The following is a 15,794-nucleotide window of genomic DNA, read 5'->3' as shown; positions in this document are numbered from 1 at the left end:
GTGTTTGTGGTACCAGTGGTTAAAAGATCTACTGATAACCCACATCTAGGTGTAGAATGTTCATTCCACTTGCTGATATTTACACTACATATAGATTTCCTCTGAGGATCAATCATAAGAACTGGATAAAAATATTAAGCAGACTGTATATGTAAGTCTTTGAAACCTCAAGCGTCTGTGCATTTGGATTGCTGTTTGTCCTTACATGGCCACTTCAAAGTTATTTATGAAAATGGAGTTGAGTCACTTAGAACCTACTTTATACAGATTTTGAAAGTAAATTTAATAATGGAAAAGAAAATGAATACATTTCATGATGGAAATGGAACTTTTATATATAGCTTAAAGATACATTCACAAAAATTTTACCCAAATAGTGCCATTTAAACAGAGAAAGTTATCAAATAAATAATAACCTCTCTTCACTGTTAGTCACACATTCAGTGCTTACTGTTTTGAAATAGAATTTTTTACATTTAAATTGTGCAACTTATTTGAATGAATAGAAATTAAGTGTAACTTTAATGTATAAATCAAAGAAAAGGCTACTTGTTCAACTATTAGAATAGATTCACTTTGCAAAATGAATAAAAGATGTATTAAGGATACTGATGTTCTACTGTAGTTTCTACATTGAAATATTCTTTTAAAATTATCTCAGCATTTTAGAAAACTGATGTAGGTATTTTTTTTAAATGGATTCTGACCTGCCTTGGTGTGAAAATTTCCAATTATAGAAAGCTGTTTTAAAAAGTCCAGCTTATTGTTTTTGATGCACAGTGTGTGGTATAAGTAAAAGCAAAAATAAATACTAGCAAGATGAAATTGACATTGTTTTCTGTGTGCCAGTTTTTTTGTCCTAACACAAAATGTCTTTCCTTTTACTTTTGAGTGAGCAAACTTTTGTGAATTGATGATCACTTTAAGCCAACAAGTGAAGTTCAACTATTATGCAGGCCAATGAGAAGGACTCAGTCAGACATGTTTGCACAACAAGCCCTTGCTTGACAACACGCAATCACACTGAGTGGTCTTACAGCAGGTGACGAGATGTAGTCATGGAAAATGAATGAGCTGGAGGATGGGTATCTGAACCACAACGATTAAGAAAGAAAAGTTCATCCACCTTGCACACCCAGTGCATTCTCATAGTCCTGGGGGTGGTAGTTGTTATTGGCCGTGTCAACATCTTGGAAAGAGGTGATGTGAGGCATCCCCCCGCAGTCATTTTGGTAGGGTGGACAGCGAATAGCACCATCATGAGGCAGTGGGTGGAAAGGCTGGTGCATGGAGCTCCTTTTCAGAGCACAGAGAGATGAATTCCTTTCAGGAATGTCTGGCAGCAGTTCACTGATGAGCCTGTGCAAAATACTGTTGTCTGGCAGACTTCCTCTCCTCTTCTCAGTTTTAATTTGGTCACATATGTCTTTGAGGGCCGAGTCCAGAGCCTCAACCATAGAGGCTTTGCATTTTTCCTTTTCAGTCTGTTTCTTGGGAGTCAAATTCTTTTTCCTTCGGAAAGGCACAGGGCTGACCAGAAATGCAAGTTTAGACAGGCCAGGGTCCATTTCCTGTCTTCTGGGAAGGTCAATGTTCTCATGCCTAGCTCTTTCATGTTTCAACATTGTGGTAAATCGAGTGTAGGAGGCGGGGCATCGGCCTTTGCAGCTGCTGGCTAGGTGCCGGTGGTGATGGTGGTGGTGGTGGTGGCTGGATCCATAGAAACTCTCCGATGATGCGAAGGAGAAGTGGTCAAAATCACTCTCACTGCAGAAGGACGACCCTTCTACATGGATGTAGTCACTGTGGTCAGACACGACTCCGTCCTGGTCACTATCCGAGAACTCCACGTGAGCTCTAGGCTGCTCATCACTAGTGACTTCGATGTGAATTGGCACCAGGCTTTGCGATGTGTAGCTTAGGTGAACCTGAGAAGGATGCCTGCTTTGAGTCTCTTCCTCCAGCAAAGACTCAATGGAAAATCGCCTCTTGGGACACACACCATTCTGTTGAGGTTCTAGGGTTACAGGGGATAGCAATTCATCTCCTAGATTGGGCATGGATTTTGACTTCTGAATCAATTTTTCAAATTCAGAAATGCGTGTGGGTACCATGTCGCGAGGCACCTCCTCGGTGGAGGACTGGCTCCATCCATGCAGCAGGCCCCTGGGCTGCTGCTCCTTCTCATACTGCATTATTCTCGACTTCACCGAGCAAATCACCTCCGAGTTAATCAAGTCCTTGCGGTTAATGCGATGCATTTTCTTGTACATTTTGAGGAACCCTGGGGCATTGTGGGCCAACCTGTGTCTGGCCCTTGATCGGCTGTTACCACGAACCTCCTGGATGTAGGGGCTGGTCCATGCCCTGGAGCAGTTCTCCTTGGGGTCCTCTTCACACAATAGGGAGCCCATACTTTCCGACTTGGTCTTGGGGTCTGGGAAGCTATCACAGTCATCGTTAAGGAGATCATCACAGCTACGGGATTTGATTTTAGGGGACACTGTCTCTTCAGTACTGCTCCAGATCTCTGCATTTTGCCTGGCCATCTGCCACCCATTCTTGAAAGTGATGGCCCTTTGTGAGTCCCTTGGAACATCCAAATGTCGTCTATAATTGCTACAGTACTCTAACTCACCAGAGGCGGCACCATTGAGCCCCACGTAACTGCAAAGGGATGGACACATTTTGCTATCCTCCCCACCTTTCAATCCAGAGCAGCGTGGCAGGAGAGAGACATTTGGAGAAGTTAAAAGGTTCACAAAGAGAGGATAGCATGTCAGTATTAGCACAGCAAAGAGAAGGCAGTTAGTGTGACTTAGCACATTCAGATCCCCAACTTCAGAGAAAACGTCTAATTCTAAAGCAAGATAAAAATTTTCAATAAATGTAACTTTGCAGATATTAGAATTAACGAAATCATGAACAGCATGCACTTATTTCTATTAAATACTTTGAACATCCTTCTGCCAACATGGTATGCCCAAACCACAGTTGTAATCCATAAGTTGACAGCATGATAATATATTGTTGCAAAGGTTTTCCAATTACTGCCCAAAGTGTTATAGACTTAACCAACTTAACAGGGACAGGATTTGAGGCTAATGTTATTTATGGTAGTGGATAGGTAAAAAGTAATTATAAATGTACATCTCATGAACACTTTTGTAACTATGCTGGGTAATTTTTCATTGATAATGGATAAAAACTTTACAAATATTTTCCAAAGCTGCAACCTAAAAATGCTGCAAACTGCTGCTGCCAATCTGCCAATACTTTTCCAAGAAAAAATGTAACTAAGAGCCTCTTCCTTTTGAGACAAAGATTCACGCTGTAGTAGACGATGATGTGGAACTCACTATGTAGCCCAGACTGGCTTTGAATGTGTGACAATCTATCAGTCTCCCAAAGGTTGGGATTGGAGGGACAAGCCATCACACCTGGCTCAAACTACATCTTTAATAGCTCACCTTCAATCTCATGAGGACACATGTTTTTATAAAGATGATTGGATTAATGTAAAATTTGCATCAAAGGTCCATGTATTTCTGCTTTTCTCCTGAGGATTTTTAAAAATCATTTGTAATTTTACAGCAGAGTTAAACTTGCCATTTATTTGGAATATCTATGAAAATGTTTGTTTCTTCTGCTTTGCTGAATTTAGCAATTAAGGAAGATACATAGATAAACACATCAAGTGCGTATGTAGTGTTTAAAAAGAAGTAGTTGATTTAGCACTCTCTGACAAAACAAATATTTAAATTCATAAGAATCCTTTTAAATTTCGGACAGTATCTCAGAATAATGAATCAATGGTATTTTATGACATACTTGCTTCCTTAAGATATTAGCTGATACGGATGAGTAGAAACTGAGGAGATCATTTTGTTAATGAGGAAAGGTGTAATGAATGGTGCTCACACTCCTTGATGGTTACTTAGAAGGGCTGAGACTCTCACCTACTCATAGACTAGTCATCATGCCCAGTCTGTCTTGCATACATAATCTGCTGCTCAGCATTAACCCATGTGGGGCAACAGTTTGAGTGCCTGATAGAATTCATTTTCCCTATACATTTAAAAAACCTTTTCTGATTCAAGTATGAGAGACTGGAAGAGACTATGCCCCACCTTTAGCATGCTCTTTTTCCCATTTGGAAACTGGTCCAATTTCACTTTCCATTTCACAAACATTCTTGTCCCCAAGGCAAAGTACATGAAATATAGCTTCAAAGTCAGCCTGAGCTACATAGTGTGTTCCAGTTCACCTCAGGCTATAGTGTGTGACCTTATTTAAAAAAGAAAAGTAGTTTGCTTGAAGAGGCTCTTAGTTACATTTTGTTCTTGAAAAAAATTATTGGTGCCAGGTGTGGTGGTGCACGCCTTTAATCACAGCACTCAGGAGGCAGAGGTAGGAGGATCGTCGTGAGTTTGAGGCCACCCTGAGAATACAGAGTGAATTCCAGGTCAGCGTGGGCTAGAGTGAGACCCTACCTCAAAAAACAAAACAAAACAAAACAAAAAACCAAAAAAATACTTGCAGTTTGGGACCAGTAGTTCAGGGCATTTCGATTTTGCACCTTTGGAAAATTCTCAGTCATGTACATTTTTATGTTCGAGAAACCTGAAGGAGTGTTCTTGTTCAACACCCAGCTTCCTGAAGCTCCAAAGAGGACAAAGGCCATCTGGAAAAATGGCCTGTTGATTTCTAAATTTTATATTTGTAACTTTATGAACGCTGACTATAATAAACAGTAAATTATTAAAGAAGTGACAATAATAGATTAGATAATTTTGTAATCTATGATTTTAAAAAACCCAATGAATGTTTTTGGTTGCAATTTTTTTTCTATCACTATTTGAAATTGTTAGTCAATGAATTTGACTATTATGGTAGTTATAGTCCCATTATAAAATTTTTAACTACATATAAAAAGCCTATAACTGCCGTTTTTATAAATATGATAGTGAATTATTTAATACATTTAGTTTATTTTTAAAAGTTAAAATAATGTATTTGGGAAAATAATAGTAACAGATGCTACACTGAGTCCTTTAAGGTGCCCAAGTCACTTTCCAGCTTGAGACAATCTTGGCAGGAATAAACCATTGTTTTCTAGCTATAATTGGTTCAGGGCGTTCCAGGTAAAAGGCAGCACATAGCACTGCCCTCACAGGTAATGTAAGCTGAAACTTGAACTAGAAAACTGTGTATGTGTGTGTGATTGCTCACCTTTTGCTCTTGAGGGGGAAGAAGGAGAAGAACTAATGAAGGACTTCATCTGGGTGGTACTTGATCCTGGGAGTTCTGCCCTACTAGGGCTGGTCCTGCTCAGACTTTGATCTCCCAAGCCCCTGGGTGGACCCACTGTAGGTTCACTCTTCCTCCGTTTCCTAAAGTCACTGGCCATGCTTGCAGAACTGAAAAAGGGAATCTGTGTCACTTTGACAATACTGGAAGAGGTTAATATGTGTAAAAGAAAGACCAGTGGATTGTGCTTGATAATGGTTTAACATCTGAATATCTGTACCCAAACTGCATTATAAGAAATGAATTCCTGGGCTGGAGAGATGGCTTAGCAGTTAAGCGCTTGCCTGTGAAGCCTAGAGACCCCGGTTCGAGGCTCGGTTCCCCAGGTCCCATGTTAGCCAGATGCACAAGGGGGCGCACGCGTCTGGAGTTCGTTTGCAGAGGCTGGAAGCCCTGGCGCGCCCATTCTCTCTCTCTCCCTCTATCTGTCTTTCTCTCTGTGTCTGTTGCTCTCAAATGAATAAATAAAAATTAAAAAAAAATGAATTCCTCCCATTCAAAATAATTGCTTTAGAGCCATCTTTTCAAAAAATGTATATACTATATTTTTATTTTTCAGAGAAGTTGCAGTTGGGTGATTTTTACAAGCAATGTGAACCTGACTGCAAAAGTACTATACTTTTTTTCCCCCCTCCATGTTGTTTTTTTCACTAGACAGCTCCTTCCTTCCTTCCTTCCTTCCTTCCTTCCTTCCTTCCTTCCTTCCTTCCTTCCTTCCTTCCTTCCTTCCTCCCTCCCTCCCTCCCTCCCTCCCTCCCTCCCTCCCTCCCTCCCTCCCTCCCTTCCTTCCTTCCTTCCTTCGACAGCGACAGACAGAGGCAGATAGATAGATAGAGAATGGGCACACCAGGGCCTCTAGCCACTGCAAAGGACCTCCAGACATGTGCGCCCCTTGTGCAAATGGCTAACGTGAGTCCTGGGGACTCGAGACTCGAACCGGGGTCCTTAGTCTTGACAGGCAAGCGCTTAACTGCTAAGCCATCTCTCCAGCCCAGCTTCTTTCTTTTTATTCCTGAATCATATTCCATTACATAGTGCCTAACTGGAGGAAAGGACAGGAACAAGGAGGGCATTGAGAAAGTAAGTTTCCCTCACCTTTTACTTTCCTAGAAGTCCTAGTTTTGGTAGACTTGAGACTAGAGTTCCAATATATCCTATTTAAATTGTGAATGATTATTAAAGATTCCTTTTACCTAGTTGTATAAAATCATATTTATGGTCTGTAAAGATAGTTACCTTTTTAATCAAGGATTTGACATTGGGTATGGTTATCATTAAAGAAAAACATTACTGAATACTTGTAAACATGCAACATCTGTGATCCAAACCATGTAAACAGCAGTGACAATACTGCACATAGCTCTCATGGAGCACAGAAGTAAGCTATTTTCTTTCTTTGCATTTTAAACTTTGAGGCACTATGGCTTATCACATATTTACAAATGGGCACACTGAACACACATGCATGGAGATACAGAGGTAGACTCAGTCCTTGGGACTTATATGTGTTCTTCTGAAAGGATGCTCCAATGCCTAGCTCAACTGGCTATCTATGCCTCTGCCTTTGTGACAATATTTAGGTCAGATTAGGACCCTTGAATTCAAATATATCAATCAATATAGGTGCATATATAAACATGCATGATAACAAAGGAAGGGTTGGAGGAGCTCACCACAAAGAGCGTGGCACTCACAAACCCAACTGATGCAGGACCAATACACAACATTTTCAATTTAGGGTGATAGAAATTTATAGAGGGACAAATCAATGTTACCGAAATATTTGTTGATGAAACAATATAACTGAGAGTTTGTAATATTCAACATTGCAATTGAATTACATATGAATTTGGGAAAACTCTTTTAGAAAGTATGCTGTTTAAAGTCTACTAACAGAACTTACTTTGCTCAGACTCTGGGCAGTTTTGCCTCATGGTTATAAGCTATCTTGTTCTAAAACTGTTTTGTTTCTCTCTTTCTTAAACTTTGTGAGTTACTGAGTCTAAAGGCTACTCTGTTAAAAAATAAAGTGGGGACACTAATATTTAAATTACAATACTATCTATGGATTAGACATTTTTATGTATTTAGAATATATTATATATGTATATAAATTATTTCTGATTCGTGTGGTCAAAATTATAAAATTTTTACCAACATCATAAATACTGTCTAACAGCATTGAAAATTAATTATTTATTCTGATTTGAAGGAAGAAAGACTGAGGGTAGCAGAGACAACAAAGGGAAGAATCTATTTTTTCTGTAACGAATTCAGAATTTCATCATTTAGTTTTCATGAATTCTTGATATGATCATATAAAGTGATATATGGAAAATAGAAAACTACTTAATAAGCTAGAATAGTTAAATAATGAGTGATACATAATCTTCATTACTATTTCACCAATTAATATTACTACCAATAAAGAAACTACTGGCATGGAATATTCTGGTTGTGTAATATAATAGAATTCTTACCTACTGGGTCTTTCCAGGCTTCTGTCTATGGAGGACTGATATATGGAGGTCTGTTAAGGTGAAAGATAGCTCCATGAAAATTATTAGCAGGATAAATTTCATTTGTCTGTCAATATTGAGTCCTGAATTCTAAAAGTATTATTATAAATATTAAGACTAAAAATTAATTAGTGTGATAAATAAAAATGTTTTACCAAAGAGAAATCATGCAGCCTGATTTCCACTTTCTCATACTTTATTTATCATGAACTGTACTGCATTTTGTGATGGAACTTAAACTATCTACAACCCAAGCATTTGCTTCATGGAGGTGAAAGAAAAAATATCAGTAATATTTTTTCAGGAATGTGGAATGGAATAGAGGACTAAAGCTATTCTAAAACCTTAAGTCCACACACTTGTTCACAGTCTGAGATACACAGAAATTTATGACATAAAGGAATGGTTTATTATTTTAAAATATTTACAGTCATTATTCAATCCTCATAAAATATATAGAGTTCTTTACTTATTTGCCAGGTATCTTAAAAAAAAAATCTGAAATGGATGTAGCTTTCCCCTGTCAACAAAGATATGCAGTTTGTTTTAATAAAATTCATGGAATTTGACTGGAAATTAAACTATACCACCTAAGACTTTGTCCAGGTACAGATTTATAAGATGAGTTCAGAGTTAGTTTAAAATAAATGATATAATGAATCTAAATATACAAATATGCCCTCTTTATTAGTATACCTTGAACAATTTCCTTTTTATGAGTAGTGCTCTAAAATTGGGACTGAGCAAAAATGATATGAAGTTTTCATTGCCAATGATTATTCACTGAGATAATTGTTGAAATATACAAAATATGACAGGGGATTGGTATTGACCTCCCAAATATTGAAGGTGACATTTCAAAGTGAAAGTAGTTGTTATATAATGTGTAGCATTCTTGGAGAAAAGTATGCCAAGTAAATATAACATTGGTTTTGGTCATATTTGATGCTGAATTAATTACCATGGACAAACTTTGGTTTGTTGAAAATCTGATATACTGGTTTGAAAAATGTTTATATGAAAACTATAGTATATTTGATAGAAAAACTTTTTATATTAAATTCCTATGACATAGAAACATTATACCAGAATATTAAAAACCTACTTAGACGTTAAACCTCACCTTTAAATGATTTCTATAACTTTATTTCCATTAACAAGCAAATTAGGATCAGTTAACAACATAAAACCTTGGTATATAGTTTTGTGATTCTTTATGCATACTCTAGAGTTGCTTATATTAACTCATATTTTAATTTAATATATTTTACTGAGAATGAAATTTTACACAGAAACAAGGAAGACTATCTCTTGACATGACACTATTCCTCCCTCTGTTTAGACAGAAAAAGCAACATCTTCTAAAATTTTTAGTTCATAGAAAATCCTTACACCCTGTGTTTTTAATAGGTATAGGTTGAAAAATCCTCTGCTAAGCTGATTAGTATGTATGATTAATTTGTTGAACTTGTATACTGGGAAGGAAAACAGAAATAAAGAAGAAAGAAAGACAACAAGGAAAATAATAAAACCAGATAGCTTCATGTTTCTAGAAGAGCAACTCCAAAGAGTCTCAGAGCATTGCCAACTGTGCGGATCATGGGTTTTATGGAACACCCTTACACAATGTTGATCACTAAGGTAAAGTTCAGAATACTCTTAAAACACCTGTAGAGAGGTCAGAAATACTGAATTGCTATCTCTGATGAGCCTTAGTAATACCATAACATGAAATAGGACATTATGTGAGAATTGATAAATTGTATTTTGAAGTTAGGCCAAGAAACTATAATTATTTTTCATTGTGCTCGTTTTCATATCCTCAAATAAGCTAAAATCAGTTTTCAATTTTATGTATTTTCAGAGAAAGTTTAGAAGTAGATAATAAGGTAATAGCCAAAAGTCTAGATTGATGGCTAAAAGAAAATCTTGTATAATAATCATGATACTCATCCCCAAATGGAATTGTCTCCAGAAAAGAGCTTTCTCAATTCACCTATGATGACCTACTTGGTGTTTCCATAAAGCCATCATTTAAACACATCTAGAAGATCTTATTAATGTAGTGTAGAAACTAAGTCATTCTTATGTCAAATAATTATGGAATAAATTTTGCTTACAAGTTCTTAATGGGTCTTCATTACTATCAGTTTCTCAGTAATCTTTATAGATTAAAATATATTATTTGTAATATATAACAGGCCCTTGATTAATGGTAGCTAAGGTAATATCTTATTAGCTACATTTTTAGAAATGTTATATAAAATGTTAAGAACAGAATCTTGATATCTTATGGGAGCATATTTTCTTTACAATCTGAAGACATGTCCTTAGGCTAATATTATAATAACTGTAAAATTACATATCTCTCTCAATCCAATTGAGACAGTGGCAAATAGTTGACCATCAAAGTAATGTTTAACACTAGTTAATAACATTAAAGAATGCACCAAATTAAGTTTCTCCTAACTCTATGCTCAAGAACTCTTGTGCAATGGTAATTCCTAGAACCAATCTTATATAAATTCAACAGTTAACATAGTAGTTTTTTTTTTTGTTTTTTTTTTTACCTTTCTCTTAAAGAGAATGGGCACCCCAGTGCATAGTGCCATGGCAAATGAACTCGAGACACATGTTCTACTTTGTGCATCCAGCTTTAAATGGGTACTGGGAAAGTGAACCTGGTTTTTAGGCTTTGGAGGCAAGTGTCTTAACTGCTAAACCATCTCCCCCACCCCTAGTTAGTCTGTTTCTATGAGTCAGCTATAAATATATCAAAAGTATGGTTAAAAAGAAACAGCACTGAAGTGAAGACCATGGGCTGAGATAAGTGCTTTGTTTTTTATGGTCACCATCTTATTAGTTGATTTCAATATATGTCTGAAAATTGCTACACTCTGTTTTTCTTACCTGGAAAATAAGTGAAATAGATTTGATTTTTAACTTCTTTTCCAACACTACATAAATCAAGTATTTTGAAAAACACCCTAGGTATGTCTGATCAAAATATCTGAGAAAAATGTTTAACTGAATTGAATTTCAGAATCAATTCTTGGTTTTTCTTGTATGGTGAAATATAACCTTACCTTTTAGGTAAAGAACTAACATAACACAGAGAATAGAATGATTTATTTAATTTGATTTTCTTCAGAGCATAGACCTGACTACAAAGTATAAGCTTTAAAAATTATTGAATTTAATAACCCAGAATGTTTCTATTACTCTATCTTACTTTTTTTGTTCATTTTTATTTATTTATTTGAGAGCAACAGACAGAGAGAGAAAGAGGGAGAGAGATAGAGAGAGAATGGGCATGCCAGGGCCTCCAGCCACTGCAAATGAACTCCAGATGCGTGTACCCCTTGTGCATCTGGTTAACGTGGGTCCTGGGGAATTGAGCCTCGAACAGGGGTCCTTAGGCTTCACAGGCAAGTGTTTAACCGCTAAGCCATCTCCTCAGCCCTCTATCTTACTTTTTTGTATACAAATATTTTATACAGGTAATTATGCAGGTAATGAGTCATTCCAACTGTGCCTTTTTATTCAGCTATCCAGTAGCATGAATATAAGAAATAAAAAGGTACAGATTAAAGGTTTAAGATGCTTACCTATCCAGGTGTTAAAACAATACATCATCTCATGTATACTACAAAATATATAATTTAGAATTACAAATTGAATTACTAGAAACAAGTATTTCCTGATTCTATGCCTGAAAATCCAGTGATCACCTCTATGTATCAGTAGTCCATGATGTCCTCAAGTTTTCTATTAGTTTTGTCTGCTAGTGGCACATACTTGAATGAAAACTTTTCCATGAAAATAAGAAATATAAAGTGTTGTATTCACTTAAGACCTTAGAACAATTACAGAATTATAATTATAGAAAATTCAGCTTATGTCATTAGCTTCTGTTCTAGCTGCTTCTGAGTTCTCATAGAGGCTTTTATCTGGCTGACAGCCAAGTAATGTTTTTGCTATGTCTCTTAAAGTGCTTAAAATAATAATTTATCTTAAAGTGCTTAAAAAATATTTATTTTTGCAAAGAGCAGAATTTGACTTAGGGTCTTTTCAACTTTTTTCACACTCTTTTTGTTTATTCTAAAATAAAAATTTACATTGCTGGGATAAATTCTTCACCTCGCTGACTGTCATCAGTATTCTTAAGCAGAGTTTTCCAGTGCAGTCATGGCTATGTGAAGTACAAGGGTGTGGAACTGGGAAGTTGTAACACACATGCTGGGTATTTCTCATCCCGATTCTTGACTGAAAAAAACCCACAAGTTTTGAGTATTTGATAGGATGAAAGAATAATAATAAATTTTGGAAAAATGTGGGACATAAACATCTGGTTAGGTAAGGATCTTAAACTTTTAATCTGTACCTTTTTAAGTTTTTATGTTCATGCTGCGGGATAGTTGAATGAAAAGGCACAGTTGGAATGACTCATTACCTGCAGTTCAGAAATAGCCAACACCTTGGGAACAGTTGTCTAGGTAATGGCACTTCATACATGCAACACAGTGATACCAGAACAGGTGTTCAAAACTAGTTCGGACACTACATTGAATTTATATAAATTATGGATGCTCAGATTCACAGTAACAGCCTCTATGGGAGAAGTCTGGCAAAGAGAGAATAATTTGTTTTTACCTCATTGGAAACACCAGAAGAATGATCTTGAACATAGTCCAGAGCCTTTTTAGGAGGCTGGATGTAGACGCACCGCATAAGCATAAGTGGAGGGATGGAATGAGGAGAGTCAATGGCAGCAAGTAATGAACATACGGAAAAGTGACAACAGTTAGAATTGAGTGCCAATTGCATCAGATACATAAAAAGTGTGACTTGAATGGAGGAAGAGTGTAGTACTTGCAAATATTCCCCAGCACTGGGCAAGAATGCTAGTGTTCAGTTAGTATATTTATAAACTCAATTCATCAAATCACAATTAGCACTCTTGGTCTGTGGCCATAGCAGAATGACAGATTTATTAAAGAAATGTCATGGGAACAAGTGGAGAGCATGCTGGTGAGTGTCCCTGGGTGTCTGGAAATGTTTACAGAAAATGTTAATAATTTAGGCTCAACACAAAAATGAAGATGATCCCTAAAGTCTCTAATCAGAAATAATAAATATGTAATATAAAACTAGAGAACAGTTTTCCTCTGACATAAAACTACTTATGATAATACTAGGATTTACTTCAGAAGAAATGAGAGATATTCCCTCCTTATTAGGTAATAGACACTTTAGGAAAAATTTTGCTATATATTCATTACAGTCATATTTGATTCAATTCAATCAAATATGACAATGTTAACCAAGACTCCTTTGCATTTAATGCATAAAAGGGACTGCAGTCACCATCCAATGATAGTATGTGAGCATCATAAAAGTATGTAAGTATGTAATGTGGCAGAAAACAGAACAGACTCTAATTTCTAGTAAAATTGCTGTGCAGTGTAACTGGTGTTACTTAGCAGTTTAATATTCAGAAACTGCATGCAAACAACACATATGAAATGCACTGCTCTTGATGCATACAGTTCTAAACAGAGCTTGAATTATTATAAGAAGTTCTTTGAAATTTAACACTTTGTCCTCAACTAATCAGTTCCCCATAAGGCCCGATTAGGGACTTCTGCTGGTGGGAGTCAGGGGTCAGACTTGGTGGCTGGTGGCTCACAGCAAAACTAGAAATTTTTTCTTTTCCTCTGTATCCATCAGCAAATGGAGTCTTTTCTAGTGGGAATGTTCTGGCAGTATATTAGTGGAAACTGTTCAAAGGTTCTTGTTGTCTGACAGGTCCAAGTTTAGCTTCTGACCTTGCCACTTACTATTTTGGGAAAATTCTTTGATGCTTCTAGTCCATTTTCTTCCTCTTCTTTATAAAATACATATTTTATTCATTCATTTATTTATTTCCTTGTGTGTGGGGTGCAGGTGCACTAGGGCTTCTTCCAGACTCTTGCATCACTTTTTGCCTCCAACTTTACATGGGTAGCTGGGGAATTGCAAGTGCCTTAAACAGCTGAACCATCTTCCCAGTTTTCTCCTTTTGGAAGGACTTGGGGAAGACTCACTAAGTAACTGCTTAGAGAACTTAGCACTCTCTGGAGGCTTGGTAGTTCCTCTGTAAATGGGAACTATATTCACAGTAATTCTTACCAATGGGAAGGTGCTTGCTATGGTGAACTAGACCAAAAGGAACTTTCAAGAAATGCAAATCCACTCCAAGCTGTTATAATAATCTTAAATTTTCCAGGACAGAAACTACTGTGACGTGTTAAACTTGCAATTAATTAGATGAAGAGCAATCCTAGTGTATGGTTTGGAAACACATATGGGAAGCCTCCGAGCACATTCAGCCGTTTGGTACAAAAGTGAATGTGCTGGAAGCTGTAGCACGTCTGCATGCATTTTATCCAGCCAGCTTTTTGTTCGCTCGCTCCATGACCCCTCTCTCTTCTGATCATAGGCTTTGGAAATCAAACAACATTCTCCTCTTTGACTTATATTAACAGGCTAGCCTCACTTACCGGGCGTCCAAACTCCAGTTCTGAAAAGAATTTATACCAGGGCTCATTTTCTAAATCTATGTCATCTGGATTTATGCGATCAGTCTAGAGCGGATGTGAAGGAGAGGAAGGAAAAGACACACTGAGCGAAGTGAGGGGAACGCTGTGTGCATGATCAACGCGCATCCACTCGCAAACATGCATCGGACTCATCCAGCCAACCTCAGCAGGACCAGGAGCGAGGAAGCAAAGTACAATTAGCTTATGAAGATGCGCGTCCCTGGGTCGCTTAGCTCCCGATAGCCTCCGCTCATTCTCCCTTGAGTCCCAGGCAGAAACTATGGGCAACTCACCGTGGCCTCCATGTTAAAATAGGCCTAACTGAGGCAGCCAGGGGCTCTTTCGAGCTGGCCACCCCACTGTGCCTGCGCTCATTGGCGCCAGGCAGCGCCAGCACGAGGCCTGGCAGAGCCTCAGGGAGTCCAGCGCCCTCTGGTGCTGGCTGCCGGGATGGGGCGGCTGGGACTGGGGGAGGGCAGAAGGAACCCCGGGCCGGTGACGAGGAACGGGGCAGCCGGTGTCTGACTAAGCCTCTTCAGCGGCTGGTAACGAAGGCTGCCCCAGCTTCCCCGCAGGCCCGACAGAAGCAGAGGAAGGGAGGAGCTCACCCGGATGGGAGAGAGCGCCGGGACGCAGCTCCGGGGCGGAGGGGAAGGGCTGCGCAGGTCTGCCGAGGGGGAGGAGGAAAGAGGCTTCCGGTCAGGGTCCCTCTGAACGGGTGTAGGAGTGGTTGGGAGAGGGGGCTGTAAGAGAGAGGGGTGGAGACACTGATTCATTAGATAAGGGCCCCAGATGGAACCCAGGGAACATCAGCTGGCAGCGCGGTCCTGGAGGGAGGAAGCGTTCCAGGGCCCCACAACCCATGGGGAGGAGGCGAGGACCAGCTTCCTTAGGGATGGTCTACACTACTACAAAGGTCTGAAGGTCACCAATTTCCCCCAAAGAGAAGAAAGATCGCATTTCGTGAAACACCCTCAAGATTCCCTTTTCCTGACCTATTTCGAACCAGAGGAAGGGGTGTGGGTGGAGATAGGAAGAGTCTGCGCGGTAGGTACTGCGCATAGAGGGCTGGGGACAGGGACAGGGTCAGGGAAAACTTGGGGTACAGATTCAACCTTGGCTCCCTTTAAACTCTAATTTAGAGAAAACCCCGAATTTTTTGTTTTATAATTGACTTGCATTCCTTATTGGTTTCTGATTGTTGTATTAAGATAGGAAAACCAGAGGTGCTAACATAAACACTTCTAGAAAATACAAGCAATTTCTTCAGTAGTAGAAAACAGTATTTACTTGACTGTGGTATCCTTACTGTTTTAGGTAATCCATACCAACTAGATTGGTTCACCCCGTTGATTTCATATAAAACCGGGTACTTACAGTACTA

General features: G+C 38.3%; 1 protein-coding gene across 32 annotated transcripts in view; it reads right to left on the bottom strand.

The window, feature by feature from the left end:
• Sorbs2 (sorbin and SH3 domain containing 2) overlaps positions 1 to 15,794 on the bottom strand; it is a 381,956-nt gene that overhangs the window by 36,356 nt on the left and 329,806 nt on the right. For 17 of the 32 annotated variants that reach the window (XM_045142050.1, XM_045142051.1, XM_045142046.1 and 14 more), the window contains 6 exons: positions 15,019 to 15,153; positions 14,372 to 14,455; positions 12,483 to 12,539; positions 7,791 to 7,840; positions 5,233 to 5,420; positions 1,127 to 2,704 (listed from right to left, as the gene is read on the bottom strand). In XM_045142050.1, coding sequence (XP_044997985.1) covers positions 1,127 to 2,704; positions 5,233 to 5,420; positions 7,791 to 7,840; positions 12,483 to 12,539; positions 14,372 to 14,455; positions 15,019 to 15,153 — 2,092 coding nt within the window. The remainder of the gene's footprint in view (positions 1 to 1,126; positions 2,705 to 5,232; positions 5,421 to 7,790; positions 7,841 to 12,482; positions 12,540 to 14,371; positions 14,456 to 15,018; positions 15,154 to 15,794) is intronic. The other 15 variants (XM_045142062.1, XM_045142061.1, XM_045142068.1 and 12 more) reach the window with 7 other exon arrangements.

Source organism: Jaculus jaculus, chromosome 1 (genome assembly GCF_020740685.1).
Source record: "Jaculus jaculus isolate mJacJac1 chromosome 1, mJacJac1.mat.Y.cur, whole genome shotgun sequence".
NCBI lineage: Eukaryota > Metazoa > Chordata > Mammalia > Rodentia > Dipodidae > Jaculus > Jaculus jaculus.
Note: the sequence above shows the minus strand (reverse complement) of the source record. Positions and strands in the feature narration are given on the sequence as shown.